At 46.6% G+C, this 17,223-nt stretch overlaps 1 protein-coding gene and 1 long non-coding RNA gene across 4 annotated transcripts in view; one reads left to right on the top strand and one right to left on the bottom strand.

Moving 5' to 3' along the window:
- Positions 1 to 7,720, bottom strand: part of MAMDC2 (MAM domain containing 2) — a 182,192-nt gene extending 174,472 nt beyond the window's left edge. Inside the window, exons 1-2 of one of the 3 annotated variants that reach the window (XM_054501711.2) lie at positions 7,153 to 7,720; positions 6,693 to 6,806 (exon numbers count right to left, since the gene is read on the bottom strand). In XM_054501711.2, coding sequence (XP_054357686.1) covers positions 6,693 to 6,806; positions 7,153 to 7,186 — 148 coding nt within the window. In that variant the 5' untranslated portion in view covers positions 7,187 to 7,720. The remainder of the gene's footprint in view (positions 1 to 6,692; positions 6,807 to 7,152) is intronic. The other 2 variants (XM_054501710.2, XM_054501708.2) reach the window with 2 other exon arrangements.
- Positions 7,356 to 16,773, top strand: LOC134737903 (uncharacterized). Its single transcript, XR_010123317.1, has 3 exons — positions 7,356 to 7,430; positions 10,753 to 10,980; positions 16,655 to 16,773. It is a non-coding gene; the product is annotated as an uncharacterized LOC134737903 (long non-coding RNA).
- The last annotated feature ends 450 nt before the right edge of the window (positions 16,774 to 17,223 follow it).

Here is a 17,223-nt window from a genome sequence, read left to right as displayed (position 1 = left end):
TCTGCAATTATGGGAAGGGAAACATCCTAAAAATCCCCAGGTGTCTTATTAGGGATCAGGCCAGGATTTGGGTAGCCACTTCCCATTCAGCAACTCTAATTTGAGTAGGGAGGAAACCAGATGGGGTGTTGGCCTTCATAAGGAGGAGGCTGCCCAGACACAGCTTACATCCACAGAAGCCAGTAGAGGCTTAGCAGGCAGATATTACCACCCCAGGTGGGTTAAATCTCAAGTGGAGGGGTCAGGCAAGAGAACTCAAGCACCCAGACTGATTGACAGGAAGGCCAAGGGTTAGGATCTTGTCCAAGAACTTAGGAGATGAGAGGTCATAGAAGGCACCAGCACCATCACTAATGGAGCCAATTGATGCTGAGGCACTAGCAGGCTGGGGTGGGAGAATAATGAAGCAGGAAGCAAAGCATTCTTGACAACAACCAATAATTTATAGAGAAAAATGTGTAATCTGCTGGGAGAGACTACATACTAAGTATGAAACTCAGTGTTATTACTTTATATCCACACCTTGTTCAGCCACACAAAAGTGAGATGAGGCTTACCAGTGCTTAAACTAGAGCCAAATAAGAAAAATAAGGTTCTTTCTCTGGTTGGAATGAAGAGTAGATGGCATAACTATAAGCAAAAGAAAACCACACTCTCCTTAGCTCCCCAAAAGCTGTTTTGGAAAGCTGTCTGAGTTAGAAAAACTAATGTTTATTTATAAAGTTTATGATGTTGACAAAAGACACATCAAGTAATAGTAAGAATAACATCAGGTTACATGTATAAAGTGCTCACTCTGTGTTAATTGTATTAATGTATATAGTCTTCACAACAATCTCATGTGATAGGTACTTTTACTATCTCAATTTTATAGCCAAGGAAACTGAGACATAGAGAGGATAAATAACTTTCCCAAGCCCACACAGCTTGAAAGAGCAGAGCCTGGATTCTAATCCAAGTTACCCAGCTCCAGAGCTTATACTAACCACGAGGCTTAAGCTGTTCTTCATGATAAGGAACTACCTTTGAAGGGGCAGAATGAACCAGGAGCACATAGGAAAACACTTAAGGATATGTTCGTGATCTAATACATTCATTCAACAGGTTCTTTCATTCAACAAATACATATCCAGCACCTGCTATGTGCCAGGCCCTTTTCTACATGCTGAAGATTGCAGACAGGTGGGATCCCTATGCATCTGAAAGAGTGAATACATGTTACATGGTATGGCATAAAATGTAGTGTTTTGTGGCTTTGGTTGGCCCCAAACACTGCATCTTTGGAATCTGAGTTCTTCCACATGTCTGAAATATAATTAGCTCTCTGATGAAGAGTTTCCAACACAACGAAGTTTCAGAGTTTAGAACCCAGAGTGGAGACAGGGATGTTTCCTCCAATGTTGGAGGAAAAAGAACTGGTGGAGAGCCAAGGAGCTGAGGCCCTGTCCAAGGGCTGCCTGACTTGGTCTGTGTATGAGGAGGCAGCACTGGATGACCTCCAAGGCCCAGCTCTAGGATCTGGGTTCCCAGGAAGCAAGGCAGAAGCAAGGCTGCCCTCAGGCACAGCACAGCACAGCCATGCTCAACCTGAGAGCAGTCACAGCCAGGGCAGCAGCGGGAAACGGCATGTGATACTGCAAGTGTAACTAGGTCACATTTCTGGGGTCGACCATCTCTCCCAGAGGGTGTCAAGGAACATCCCTGACTTGTGCCGATTTCCAGCCCCCATACAATGTGGGGATTGTACTTCTGCTTAGAGAGCTCTAAGAACAACCTGCAGACATAATGCAGGACCAAGTAGCCCCATGCAGATGAGCACAACTCGTCCCTGGCCTTATGAACTTTGTGATGCCAGGGTGGGATGCTGAATCAGCCCTCCAAAATCAGGAAAGGAGCTGTAGTCTGCAGGAAGAAGACTGGCTCTCCTCTCCCAGGAACCTGGGATCCTTGCCAGATTTGTGGCTCTAGCTGAGCCTCAAGAAATAGCAGGCAGGATTCATCACTGTTAATAATAACTGGCACATGACTGAGTGCAGAACTGAAACGCAGATGGCTAAGGAGCTGAAAGTGTCCTTAAAAGAGAAGGGACAAGTTTGGGTGAAGGAAAGGGTATGAGAGAGACAAACACACATGCGTTTACACGTGATTTCGGGACATTCTACCGTGTCCCCACCCCACCCGTTTGTGATGCCCAGCCCTGTAGCCCACCTGCCTGCCTCCGATGCTATCACTCACTCCCGGGTACAAAAGCCATCCAGCCTTTCTCTGTATTAGGTGATTTCTCAAATGCTGACTCCTACCGTGGAAAAACAATGTAGGGCTTCTCTACAACAAGTGCTTTCAATTTCTCTTTTTACCTCCTCTTCACCTGAGACATTTCTGCAGCTGCCTTCTTCTTCCAGGTAGCTGAGTGTTCCAACTCCTAATTAAGGGACAACACCTAGACTTGGCTTTACCCTGCCTCAGCTCCTCGAGTGGCTTCCTCACAGAGTTCAGTTAAAGGTGCTAAGCCACAATGTCCAAAAATGAGAATGAAGCCAAAATCCACTCAATGGTTCTTTTGAATTGTGCCTGTTTGGATGTGAGGCCAATTGCATGGTCTCCAAGAATCCTCAGGGCAAAGGACCTCTGTCCCCACAGCTGGCATCAGGAAAATGGAATAAGCAGCCCCGATTTCAGCTGAGGACCACTGCTCAAAGGGGTTCCCAGATCCTCTGAGCTGTGAATAAAGATGATTTTTTATAGGATAAATGAATGGAGAAAGATTTTCACAGGATAGAACAGATCCCTGGCTGGGCACGGTGGCTCATGCCTGAAATCCCAGTACTTTGGGAGGCCGAAGCGGGTGGATCACTCAAGGTCAGGAGTTCAAGACCAGCCTGGCCAACATGGTGAAACCCCAACTCTACTAAAAATACAAAAATTAGCCTGAGATGGTAGCACATGCCTCCTGAGTAGGTGGGACTACAGGTGCATGCCCCAGCTACTCCAGAGGCTGAGGCAGGAGAATCGCTTGAACCTGAGAGGCGAAGTTTGCAGTGCCCCGAGGTCATGCCATTGGACTTCAGCCTGGGCAACAGAGTGAGACTCCTTCTCAAAAAGACAAAACAAAAAACAAACAAAAACAGACCCCTTCTTTGCTGGATTCAATTCAAACTGAAGATTTAGAAGTGAGTTCAAATTTGAAGTCTGACATAGTATCACTTCCCTTGACAAGTTAGGGAAAATTAAAATATTCTACAAAAAGAATAGAGGGAGATCAAGAAAGCAGGACAACCATGGGCAAAATGAGAAAGTAGACAAAACTGGGTTTCAGTGCCCGATCCCCTGTACTGGTGCACCTGGCGTTCCCTGGGGGAACCTGCCATTGGGATAAATAACCGAGGCCAACACAATGCCTGGTCAAAACTTACCTATTCTGTGTCCAGTGGAGATAAAGCATATTTTAAAGTGGCCATGAAATAGAGACACTGGAACTGTAATCAGGGACATCTAGGGACTTAATACTGTAAATCAAAGGCATGAACCTCAGATACTATTTCAGGCAGCAAAGGGGATATTTAGAGACAAGGAGACTTTTCCAACTACCTCCAGATTTGATTCTCCTGTGATGAAATCCCAATTTGCAGATTTGTGTCCCAACTTACCTTCCTTCTCTGGCCTTTTGCATTGTTCTCTCCACAATAAATTAACCTACTGACCATGGACATATAAGAAGTGCATCTGGCACATATGTTTATTGCAGCACTATTTACAATAGCAAAGACTTTAACCCAAATGCCCATCAATGATAGACTGGATAAAGAAAATGTAGCACATACACACCATGGAATACTATGCAGCAATACCAAAGAGTGAGTTTATGTTCTTTGCAGGAACATGGATGAAGCTGGAAGCCATCATTCTCAGCAAACTAACACAGGAACAGAAAACCAAACACCTCATGTTCTCACTCATAAGTGGGAGTTGAACAATGAGAACATATGGACACAGGGAGGGGAACTTCACACACCAGGGCCTGTTGGGGGTGGGGCGCAAGGAGAGGGAGAGTATTAGGACAAATACCTAAAGCATGCGAGGCTTAAAACCTAGATGACGGGTTGATAGGTGCAGCAAACCACCATGTCACATTTATACCTGTGTAACAAACCTGCACATTCTGCACATGTATCCCAGAACTTAAAGAAAAAAAAAAAAGAAGTGCATCTGGGCAAAAGTCTCTGAAACCCACTACTTTCCATGGTGGATCTAGTACATGAAGGTGAATGGAACCATGGAACCAGTTTCAAAGGGTTTCTGCAGGAAGAAGTGCATTTGCAGAGAAGCTCGTGAACAGCTTGCCAAATTTCAGCCTGGAAGAATTTTATTATCTTTAATTTACCAACCTAGAAATGGGCTTATAAGGGAAATTCTTAGTGATGTCTTCTTAGCAGGCAACCACAGCAACTGCCACACACCTACCTCACTGCCCTGGAGCCTGGAGTACACTGTTACGTCCAAGTTCTGGCCTTTGAAAAACTGAAGCTGGAACAACTGGAGCCTAACCCGCCTGCTGTACCCTGGAGTGCTCAGAGAATGAATTAACTTCCCCCAGTCAACCCAGTAGTCCCAGTCCTGAGCCAGAAAGCAGTGGCTGTTAGAAAGAATGCAGAAAGCAAAGCCACAGTGCCTTCATTATACTATTAAACTGTAATCACCTTTTTCTATAAGCATCTTCCTGTTTTCCCTGAAGGGGGACGGTTTAACTGCTGTCCCGGGGCAGAGGTGCCAACTCAGCAGAGAGACTTCCTGTGGGTCTGGGAGGCAGTTGTGTTCAGCACGCTGTGGCATGCCCACTGACCAGAGGCAGGCTGTGAGGGGGCCCCCATCCTGACAGAGGGCCGGAGGCAGGAACTCAGAGACTAACTTAGGATCCTGGCTTAAGGAATGATGTTGATTTCCTTTTCTCAGGGCCAGCACTAGGATGAGGCAAGCCAAGTGCTTAGGGAACAAGACTTAAGGAGCTGTTCACTCTTGGGTCCTGCAAGTAGCTCCTTCACCCTAGTGCCAGACCTACTCAGAGCCAACAACAGCACAGGTTGTGTGTGTGTGTGCACGGACTGTGGAAGTCGGCAGTTCTCAAAGTGTAGTCCCGAGACCAGCATCATCAGCATCACCTGGGAACTTGTTAGAAATTCTCAGGCCCCCTGAATCAGACACTCAGGGAGTGGGGCCCAGCAATCTGTGTCTTACAAGCCCACCAGGTGATTCTGATGCAGCTGACGTTTGAGAAGCCCCGTGCTGGAGGAGAGTGCTCTCCAAAGCCAGTCTCGTGGCATTTCTAAGGCCATCTCCCACAATGCTTCCATACAGCCAGTATAGGGAAAGAGTGAGTGGCGAGATTACAGAGACTTTCCTAAAGCTATCAGCAAGATAGGAATCCCTCGAATAATAAATCAGGAATTGCTTTTTCCCAGCCATTCCCTAAGTAAACTGTAGTAGTCAAGACTTGGCAATTGTTGGATAAAGATGGAGATTACTACTGAACCAGTTCCTTCCTGTTTCTTCCTAACTAGACACTCAAGAGTTAGCCACTCAGTGACACTGTGATATGGACTAGCCATTTGAATATTCTATGGCTGAGATTCCTTCCTCTGTAAAACGGGTCCAACATCACCTACCTGTGAGGGTCAGAGAAGCTAATGTATGCAGAACCCTGAGTAAAAGCCTGGGGCAGAGTGAGCTGTGGTGACAGTTCATACATCTAACCAGGGGTTCTGGGCTCCATCCTCCCCTAGGGACAGGTGGGAGGATCTGGGGCCTGAGGACAACTGAGTGGGGAAGGAGGGGAGCTGGTTTCATCTAGGGTACCATGTTTTTTAAAGAAGGCTATTTTCCAATCCAAATAGTCTGTGGGCATCAGGCTTCACTGGTGGTCACAAAAGAGAGAGAGAAAGGAAAGGAGAAGGGACACCCAGTGCTGCCTGCCATCGGGTACTGAGAACCACACTTTAAAAAAAAAAAAACAACTATATAAAGCCAAGATGACACTTCAGAAGACCCCACATTTAAACTTTGTCCTTGGGACCCAAACAGTATAGAGTAGTAAGACAATGACCACCAGTGAGACAGGGACCCCAGGCGTTTGGCAGTGTACATGGTTTCTTTTGTCCAGGGCAGGATTATAAACAGGAGTGTGAGGATGAAATCATGCAGCAAAAAACACTGTCAGGATCAAGGCAGACTTGATGTCTTAGCACCGAGGTCCCATCAAAGAATTGTGGAACCATTTCTGCAAAGCTGAAGGAGAACTAGTCCCATCCAACTTTTCCCAACTCACAGACATGTCTCCTGAGGACCAGAAAGGTTGCTGGCCTGCAGAGGCACACAGATGGTGTACCTGCAGAGGCCCAGAGCGGGGAACAATCATTAGCTGTGCTCCGTTTCTCCCTTCCATTAAGGAATGCTGGGGTGAGACGCACATTTTAAGCTTCTACCCATAGGCCAGGTAAACAAAGGGCGGCCTCCCGCCCGCCCCGTGCCTGCCCCGGCCATCCCTTGCAGCACAGCTGAGGGCTTGAAGGAGGATCCATGACTCACACTTTTCTTGCCGCGGAGAATTAACTCCAAGATAACATTACCCATGTGGGAAAAAAAGCAAGCCATCAAGGAAGAAAGTTCACCTCGCGCCCCTCTCCACCGAGCCTCCTTACCTTCCTCATTTAAAATCCACGGCAGAGAGGCCAACACGGAGTCAAAGCCGCAAGTGCTCTCTTCAAAGGCACAGGACCCAGCGGGCAGGTCGAGGGCACCGGCGAGCTGCAGGGCTGCGGACACAAAGCGAGTTTCAGTTCGAGCTCCACCCAGGAGCGTTTGCACCAACTCGGGGAGCCCCAGGGGGACTACCTGGTGAAAGTGGGGGAAAGACGAGCGGGAGGGGGTGGGAGAGGGATGCAGTACCTGCCCCCCAGCATCCCCGGGCGCCTCCACTGAGCGACCCCACGCCCACCCCCACCCCAGGCTTGGCCAGGGGAGGGAGTTAGCGGCTGCGGAGGATCAGAAGGCGCCCTCGGATGGCCCAGCCCAGCACGGTGAGCCGGACCTCCGGGGGCAGCAGGAGCGGGGGCGAGTCGTCAGAGCGCCCCCGGGGTTGTCCCGGGGTCCAGGCCTTACCTTGCAACGCCAGGAGGACGCCCCTTAACAGCATGGTCGCGTTTCAGGGAGGATGACTAGGAAGGGGTGCAAGTTGCCAGCCCGCTGGGACAGGCTGCTCCTAGTGAAAGGGATCGTGGGAGGCGGGGGCGCCGGGGACCCGGGGAGGGAGAAGTCGAGAGGCAAAGCTTGCGCTCTGAGCTGCCCAACTTTGCAGAGCGGCTCCCGGAGCCTAGCGGTACGCTGGAAGGTGCCCGAATGGAGAGTGCCAGCGCCCCGGCGCTGAGCAACAGCCTCAGGTCAGACCGCGGCCCAGCTGGTCCTGGGCGACGATGGGGCTGGACAGGGAGGAGACAACTGCACACTTTGAAAGGCCAGCCACGACTGGCTGGGATAGGAGAGGTCGGCCCGCAGTGCCTTCGCTCAGGATTTTAAAGCTTGGGACCAGAGCCCTTGCAGACACTTGGAAGGGGCAGGCCTTCCAGGAGTCCCTCCGCTGGGTTGGGACCGGAGGCGCCCGCCCCGCCCAGCCACGGTGGGAACTCGCTTATTTCTGGGGACAGCTTCCCTGCATCTGGCATGTCAGTCCCGCAGGGCTGGCCCTAATTTTAACTTCTTCTCCCCAGAATGAAAGAGGGTGGAATTCTCCAAGGACAGCCTGGAGGAAAATTTGGAAACGGTTGGGTGGAATAAGCTTTATATCTAAGGAGTTTCAGCGTTTACGGTCCAGCAATGCTAACCCTGGAATACCACCCCCACTTTTTTTAGCCGGTGGAATGTCTGGCATGCCTGGTGCTCAGCATTCCCTCCGTCCGGTGAAATGGGGGCATTCCTTCTCTCCAAAGAGCCATGATAGATTGATTAATGGGAGGCTTTAAACTGGGAGGGGGTTGTTGGGGAGGTAGTTACTTCTGAGGAAGCTGTTTGCTTTGGGCACTAAGTGGGTCTCCAACAATATTCTCTTCTTGTAAAGAGTTCTTCTTCCTCCCCTCCCCTTCCTCCTCCTTTCTCCCATTTATAATTTTGTGCAGGCAATTTTGTGAGGAGGGCAGTGGTTTTAAAACCTGAGGGTGCATCAGAATCTGCTGAAGGGCCTCACCCTCCGTTTCCGATCCAGTAGCTCTGGAGTGGGCCTGAGAGGCTGCACGTCCCTAATAAGTTTCCAGAGGCTGCTGCTGCTGCAGCGGGTTTGGGACAATACTTTGAGGACCACTGACCTAACAAACTCCTGTTGAGCCATCAGTTCAACCTGCCCCCATGCCTTCACCTGGCTTCCAGACGGCTGGGTTTCCTGGTCTTTCATTGGCCCGCGCTTCTCGGCCTCTTTGCTGTTACCTCTGTAACCCCTTAACACGAGAGTGCCTCCAAGTTCTTCCCTATCACTCTTGTTTCTTTCTCTATCCAGCCCCTCAATGCTGTCCTCAAGTCTCATAGTTTTAGATACCAATGATAGCCTGATAACTCCCACATTTATATTTCTAGCCCAGACTGCTCACTAACGCCAGACTCTTCGATCTCATTGCCACCTCAACATTTCCAATTGGATGCTTCAGAGCTGTTTCATACTTAACAGGTCCCAACATGAAGGCTGCATATTTCTTCCCAAACCTGCCCCTCCTCTGGCGTCTTCCTCATCTCAGTTAAAAGAACTATTTTCCTCCAGTTGTTCAGGAGAGAAAACTTGGAGGCATCTTCAGCTCATCTGTTCCTGTCAGACATTGCCAATTTCTATCAGTTCAGGATTCAAAACACAGCAGATGCTGACCATGCTCCGTGCCCGTGGTGGTGATGCCTTGGTTGGTCCAAGCTGCCCTTGCCATCAGCCTGGGATACCACAGTGGCCTCCTGACCATGGTCTCCCTTCATTTTCTGCCCTGCCCACCCTACTCTATTGTGAACACACTAGTCAGGGTTATCCTTTTAATACAGAAATTGGGCCATGTCACTCCTTAGCTCAAGACCCAACAAGTTCCCAAGTCATTTAGCAAAGTCCAAAGTCTTCACAATGACCAACCAGGCCCTATAAGACCTGCTCCACCCTTTTCTTTCTTTTCTTGCTTTCCTTCTTTTTCTTTTTTTGAGACAGAATCCCACTCTGTCACCAGGCTGGAGTGCAGTGGTGCGATCTCTGTTCACTGCAACGTCCACCTCCCAGGTTCAAGCAATTCTCCTGCCTCAGCCTCCCAAGTAGCTGGGATTACAGGCGTGTGCCACCACGCCCAGCTAATTTTTGTATTTTTAGTAGAGACAGGGTTTCACCATGTTGGCCAGGATGGTTTCAATCTCTTGACCTCGGGATCCACCTGCCTCGGCCTCCGAAAGTGCTGGGATTACAGGCGTGAGCCACTGCACCCAGCCCCACCCTCTTATTTCTCTGACTTCAATCACCCTGCTTACTCTTCTCTAGCCACACAGACCTCTTGGCTGGTCCTCAAACACAGTCCAGCTATCCTTTCAGAATTTCGCACTGGCTGTTCCTTCTGCTCAAAATGCTCTTCCACAAAGAGCCACACAACTCACTGCTGAATGAGGTCTTCACTCAGATGTCACTTTCAGTATTAGAAAATGTAGTAACCTTCTCCCTAATAAGGAAAATATGTCTGGAATCCTTTTTTAAAGGTAGGAACAAATTTTCATGTGTTTTCTGTAAACAATGATTCAAATGGTCGAAAATTTATTCATTAGTGTGTGCTATTTGGTGTATATGTATTTTTTTTATTTATATGCTTTGCCTCAGGTAGTAGCTAATAATAACATTTATTGTGTTTACCATTATAAATGTTTTATGTAGATAATCTCATTTAAGCTTCACAAAATCTCTATAGGATAAATGTTTATTATCCCCATTTAATAGATGGGGAAGCTGAGGCGCAGAGTTCAGTGACTGTGGACAGTAGAGACAAAACTCAAACCCAGATCTGCTTTATCCCAAAAGCCTATTTTCTCAACCAGTACAGGAGCCTCTCTCACTTGGGTCTTATATTCTTTTTTTTGACTTCTTGATCACAGATGGTGCTAAATATCTGATGAATTTCATCACATTACTTAACTAAAAATTCAAAGACAGTTATACATCCAGTCGAAACCTCAAAACATTATTTTCAACTAAAGTTTTCAGCAACAATCAAACTAGTGCTCCTTTTTCCAGTTACTTATGGAGTATTTCAAAGTGTTAGAATTGCCTTAGATTCATGTCGTATGTTCTAAGTCATAGGAACATGAAAAACTTCAAAGCCCTAAAGAGATCCTTCCAAAATTTAAAATATGATTTACAACCTTAACGTGACATTGTGTATTGCCACCTATGGGAACAGAATCATACATAAATACAAACTCAGAGTAAATTTTCTATTTTGCATATAATTGTTTGATCCCAAGAATATATGATCCTTAGACACTGGCACAAGTTAGAATGTCTGGGAAGCAGACTCTGATTGGGAGTTTAATGTGCAGGGTGTTTAATCAGGAGTACCTTGGGATCAGTGCCACGGAAGGGAGGGAGAGGAAGCAGGAAAGGGTGGAGGGAGAATTGGAGTTGCAATGCAAATCCCACAAAGCTGCTTTCAACCCCCTCAAGGAACTATGGGGTTAAAATGTCCTATCTAACTTGTCTCATGTTAGGCTGAAATGAAAGGGCATTTGTACTGCTGTCTCCATCTGTCACTGGTTGTGGCCTACGTCGGGACAGAAGTGATCTCCAGTGAGGCAGCTCTCTGCACTGGCGAGGATCAGAAGTTGAAGGCCGATGGCAATACTCCAAGCCGCTGGGACTAAAAGTCATTTCTTGAAGGGGGATCTGGACAGCACAACAATGCCTACCACAGACGTTTTGCAGAGAAAGGAAAAGATGTATGTGGCCTAAGTCAGGATGCAGGGAAAAAGACTGAGGAGGGAATCCAGAGAATCTAGAAATTATGTCAACCTACTTCCTTTGGTCACTAATCATAGCACCCACATGGTACCCTCTTATTACTTGGGAAAACAGGATCAGGTCCCAAGGAACCCAGAACGCTATTCTCCAAGATTTAGCTTAAGCAACTGATCAAATAACACATATCAAGTTCTGGCTTACAGAAAGCACTCAGTACTTACGTATTGTAATAGGTTGAATGGTGGCTCAAAAGATACATCTGTATCCCAGAATCTGCAAATGTGACCTCATTTGGAAAAAGGGACTTTGCTAATTTAATTAAGTTAGGGATCTTGGGATGAGTTCATCCTGCATTACCAGGTGGGCCCTAAATCAATGGCAAGTATCCTTATAAGAGACAGAAGAAAAGGCACAGACACATGTAGGAAATGGTCACATAAAGATGGAGATGGTCATGTAAACAGATGGGAGTGATGCAGCCCCAAGCCAAGGAATAGCAAATTCTCCCCTAGAGCCCCAGAAGACTGTACTCTGCAGACACCTTGATTTGGGGCTTCTGGCCTCTGAAACTGTGAGAGAACAGCTTTCTGTTCTTTTAAGCCACCCAGTTTGTAGTAATTTGTTCTGGCAACCATAGAAAACTAATATAGAGTGCATTAAGTAAACACATGCCAGGCACTTAACATGCATTATCTCATTTAATCCATGCAATATCCCTATGAGATGAATATCATTATTGTCCCCATTTTATAGACTAGGAGACAGGACCAGAGGGGGTCAATTAACCTGCTCAAAGTCACACATCCAGCCAGCATGCAGCAAGGATTTGATCCCAGATGCCCACCTCTCCTGGCTATCCACTACGCTGCCCCTAAACGCTTCCTCCTTACACAGGCCTGTCTCTCCTAATGAGGGCTGCCTACACCACACACAGACACTATGCCCTGCTATCTCTGTGGGTTCCTGCATGATGCTCACCTCTCACAGAGCCTACCCATCCTCTCTGCTCTTTGCCAATCTGTTCCTGGCTCCCTCCAGGTACTTTTCACCAGGGGCTCTGCTCCTTGTTGTACCACTTCTAGCCTGGAGATCACCAATTTCTTGCTTCTAACTTTCTGGGTCAAGGTGAGGAAGATGAAGCATTGCTGCTCCTCTCTATCCAGTGTCTTTCCACATAGCCAGGTGAGGCATTGGAGGGTGTGAGCAAATCTGTAGGAAGAAAGCAAGAAAGCCAGCGTTTATGATTGCACCTTTGACTGCACTACAGAGGTTAGCCAATCTCAGAGTCTGTCTTTACTGCCCACTTTCCCTTCTGTTTTCTTTCTCTCCTTGTTAGTCTCATGCAGTGTCATGCCATGATAAACTCAGCAAACATTTCCTGAGCACCTACTGTGAGCCAGACATTATGCTAGGGGCTGGAAATCCAGGGGTTAAGAAGACACATCCTCTGCTGCTGAGACAGGAGACTGACCCGTGAGACAATAATTTCAATAAAATATGTGGATGAGAGAGAAGAAAGGCTGCAAATATAAAAAGTCTAGAGGCCAAGGAAGTCACGTAAATGAATGGAGTGATCTGGTAACACGGAAGAAATAGGGAGGGATGGAGACTGTGGTGAAATGGAGTAAGCCAGCCCAACTAAAGGGCATTACAGAAACCATCTCTACCCCAACCGCTCATGTTTCAAAAGAAGCCCAGTATTCAGATATGTATATAACAGCTCCTGATTTTCAGATGCCAGCAAGAAATTAAAACAATATACTCAAATCCCCATGGGGTAGAACAAAATCTGTTGGGAGGTTAAATTCAATTCTTGAGCTGAAGTTTGCAGCATTATGATAGTAGAGACAGTAGGGTGCCTCACTGCTCACTCCTCCAGAGGAGGTAGCCAGGCACACGGGAGCAGTGCCATTCTACAGTAGAGAAAACGGAGGCAGAAAAAGTCTAGGTGACTTAACCAAGGCTGTATGTCTCTAGGGCAGTGGTGGGATGAGAAGCCATTATCTCACCTCCTAGTTGGCCAGTATTTGGAAACATGGAAAGAACTTCGTATATTCTAGGTCTTGCACAGATGTAAGGTAATTAATAATAAAATTAGTAACATCTTTTGTAGTTATTATACCTTGTTGCATTCTCATTTATCTCATATATATAATCTGTTTTTCTTAATACCTGGGTCTCCTTTAATCAATGCCAAGCCATTGTCTCTGGATTTTTGTCTTTGTTTCTGCCTTTGTCTCTCACTGTCTGATGTACTTTGTATGGGCTCACCTCTATCTCTGTCACTCTACACTCTGTGTGTGTGTGTGTGTGTGTTTTTTTTTTGAGACGGAGTCTCGCTCTGTCGCCTAGACTGGAGTGCGGTGGCGCAATCTCCGCTCACTGCAAGCTCCGCCTCCCGGGTAGTCTCGCGTAGCTGGGACTACAGGCGCCCGCCACCGCGCCCAGCTAATTTTTTTATTTTTATTTTTAGTAGAGACGGGGTTTCACTGTGGTCTTGATCTCCTGACCTTGTGATGCGCCCGCCTCGGCCTCCCAAAGTGCTGGGATTACAGGCGTGAGCCACAGCGCCTGGCCTACACTCAGTGTTTTTAAAAAAATCTTTGACATGTTTATTGGAATTACATTAAATATGTACATTGATTTATGAAGATTGATATATTTACCTTGGTCCATTGATATAAATTTTTGTGTTTTCCAGTAAACTTTTAAACATATCTTCATGTGAATTTTACCAACTTTATTCTAATTTTATTCAGAAGAAAAGACCGAATATGCACTCCTGCAGTCAGTGGTCTGTGTTGCTTCCATGTCGTCTGTCTCTCTGCATACACCCAATAGGCCCCCACTCATTACACACAATCAGGCTAAAACGAGCTGGCAAAATCATTCCAGGCTCTGGGCTTGTCCTGCCAGTGACCTCCGTAGTTGCATTCCAGCAGGAGGTATCTGAAGGCTCTGCCTCCAGGCCAGCGATGGTCCTTGGTTACTGTCCAGCACTGTTGGCCTCTTACTCCCAAAGAGCAGTCATGTGCCTGCTAGGGATTTGAATCATCTCCCATGATGCACCAAGGCCCAAGGGACAGTCAGTCCTTACCAATCTCCTTTTATTACAAAATATATAGCCCATTGTTCAAACTGCCACAGTCAAATGACTGAACCCATAAAGTAGGTACATCTTCTAGAGTGAGCATTTTAAAGGAAATAGATACTTCAAAAAATGCTTTCTATCATTAATCTTTTCTTCATCAGCTTACTCCGGATCCTAGCTGTGAGTCAGACATCCTTCATTACAGCTTGAATGCAACCTTCTAGTTTTTTTTAAATTGAGGTTTTCTGGGCTGACCAGTCACAGTGATAATACTACCACGTTTTGTTGAGTGCCTGTGATGTGCCAGGTGGTTTCATGGTCAATTCATGGAGGAAGAAACTAGGCTCAGAGATTTGATGTGACTTGCTCAAAAGTACAGGGCTGGGGTGGGAGCCAGCTCAAGCTCCTACCAAAGCCCTTATAACCTCAATGCCATCCACCCAACACAGGGAAGGTTTGAGCAGAACTTTGAAATGTCCGGTTCCCAGGTCCCCAGCCTCCTACCTCTACCCACAGGCAGTGCTGAGGCCAGGAAGACCAGGGGCTTGGAGAGGGGCATCAAACAGATTCACCCACAGCCCTCAAAAGGAACAATCCCCCTGACACCAGTGCCACTAATCTTGGTCTTCTGGCCTCCAAAACAGTGAGATAATAAAAATTTCTGTTGTTTAAGCCATCTGGTTTGTGGTACTTAGTTACTACGAACTAATATATTTCTATTCATTTCTCAAGACCCAGTTCCAATGGCCCCTCTCCTATGTTGGTGGTGTGCCTGTGCTGCAGCATGTATGATGCTGTGTCCTAGGCTTTGCAGGCTGCTATAACAAAGTATCATACACTGGGTGGCTTATGATCAACCAAAATGTATTTCTCAGTTCTGGTGGCTGGGTGTTGGGTAAGGGCCTGCTTCTTCACAGATAACGATTTCCTGACTGTATCCTCACATGGCAGAAGAGGCAAGGGTCTCTCTTGGGCCTCTTTTATAAGGGTGCTAAATCCTATTTATGATGGCTCTGCACCCATGACCTAATCACCTCCCAAAGGCCCCCACTTCTAATGCCATCGTTTCGTGGGTGAGGATTCCAGCATATGAATTTGGGGCAGACATAAACATTCATGCCACAGAACGCTGTATGACAATGACTTTGTCTGTGTCTCTGTGTTCTGCGATAGAGGCTGAGTTTCAAGGGTGGAAAGCAGAGTAAGTGTGTTTTATCTTTGTATCTGCTCCTGTGCTATCTCTATACACGGCTAATTGTAGTCGCTCAAAAGATGTTTGTTGAAGGAAAGTCTAAGGAATAGCATATCCTCATTGGTCCACATGGCCCAAGAATCAGCCTAAGCTGCAGTCCTGTGAGTAGAAGAAAGAGAACTACATTTAAATTACCCAGGGGGATGTGTATAAAGATGAAATCACAGATGTGTTCTGGGAGCACAGAGCCAATCTGAAGAGGAGCAACAGACTGAACAGGGAGTAAAAGCAGGCTTGAGGGAGTCAGGGCAGCACATTTGGCAAACCAGAGAAAGGCAGACTCTCAAAAATCCACTTTCATGAGAGTCAGATGAGGCCACAGAGAACTTAACCTCTGGAAGGAAGTGCCAGGCCTTAGATGTTGGAGGGAAATAGAGACTATGAAACAGCTTGGATCTTGCCACCTGAGTCTATCCCAGCCCAGCTCCATGGTCTCCTATCTGAGTCCAAGAGTAAGGCCAGGCTGTTGGGAAAGCCAGAAAAATCTGTTTCCCTAAATCTCTAAAAAAACACTGGGCCACAGATGGCTCTACAATCTGCATTAATAAGGATTGTGACAGTATTAAAATGAGAGCAGGTGAGCAGCAGTGCCATGCCCCGCTTTGCTACCAACAACCATGACTTTGGCATTTCAGAGTTCATTGCAGTGAGAATGGGCAGCATCATGGCTGTGCCAGAGGTACAGGCTGGTTTGTGCGCACACATGTTCACCCCTAGGACATCCCCCAGATTCCAGGTGCAAACACTCTGTGTTGCCTATTAGGGTTAAGAGTGAGGCAGAGCACACCAGAATTTGACATATTTTAGCTAATGGTGGCTCCAGAGACTAGGGAGGCCCATGAGCAATTTAGGCTAAACCCAGGTGGTGTGCTTTCTCCTTTACAAGTTTTGTTTGAGTGCTTTGGCATGGAAACAGGAAAAAAATAAAGCATTCTGTAGCCAAAAACATTTCCAAGAACAGCAATGAAACCCCAGCTTAGCTTCTGATTCATAATCTCTGACATTATTCATCTGTTAGAGTGGGGATCCACACACAGTGATTTGATTGACATGAACACGGATGGGGTGATATTCATAATAAAGGCCTCGGCACTGAGAGACAGAATGGACACCAACTGGGAGGATGACAGATAGTGAACGTCAGCTCTGAACAGGTGTGTGGGGTGTGTGAATGGTGTGCAAAGACACAATAGCATTGAGAAGCTGAGTCATAGGGTTACTGCTAAATCTGGAGGCCTGAAATGCAAACAGGTAGAACACTGGAGACTTAAAGATGTCAAATGACACTAATCCTTTCCAATTTTCCCAGTACCCAAGGCCCAAACAATTGGTGATAATGAAGAAACTCTACTACCAGATGTTGCAAGATGCCTCAATGACCTAATCCAGCAAATCACAGCTCCAGCTTCCATGAGCACTGTCTACCATCTGAGGAATTGTTTCTTTTTAATACAAAGGTTGGTACTCATCAGATAATAATTTCTGGGATAGAAGCAAAGTTTGGTATTTCTTTAAGTCTCTTGAAGGTGATTCTACTGAGCTGGGATTAAGAACACACTGCTTTAATCCTTTCATCATCAACAAAATTAAATACTATTACTATTAACAGAAGGAAAAAAAAAGCTGTTTAAAGAGAGTGAGAAAGTGTTATACCAGGAATGGGAGCATGATTTTGTTATTGAGACCACGGCCACTGGAGCAAGACCACCCGGGTTCAACTTGTAGCTCTGCCACTTGCTATCTATGAACCTAGGGCACATTGTTTGGTCTCTCTGTGCCTCAGTTTCCTCATCTGTAAGATGGAAATCATAATAGTAACTACCTCACATGGAGATCATGAGTACTAATTGAGTTTATATTGTTAGAGTGCTCAAAAGA

The sequence above is a fragment of the Pongo pygmaeus genome, chromosome 13 (assembly GCF_028885625.2).
Source record: "Pongo pygmaeus isolate AG05252 chromosome 13, NHGRI_mPonPyg2-v2.0_pri, whole genome shotgun sequence".
Taxonomy (NCBI): domain Eukaryota; kingdom Metazoa; phylum Chordata; class Mammalia; order Primates; family Hominidae; genus Pongo; species Pongo pygmaeus.
Note: the sequence above shows the minus strand (reverse complement) of the source record. Positions and strands in the feature narration are given on the sequence as shown.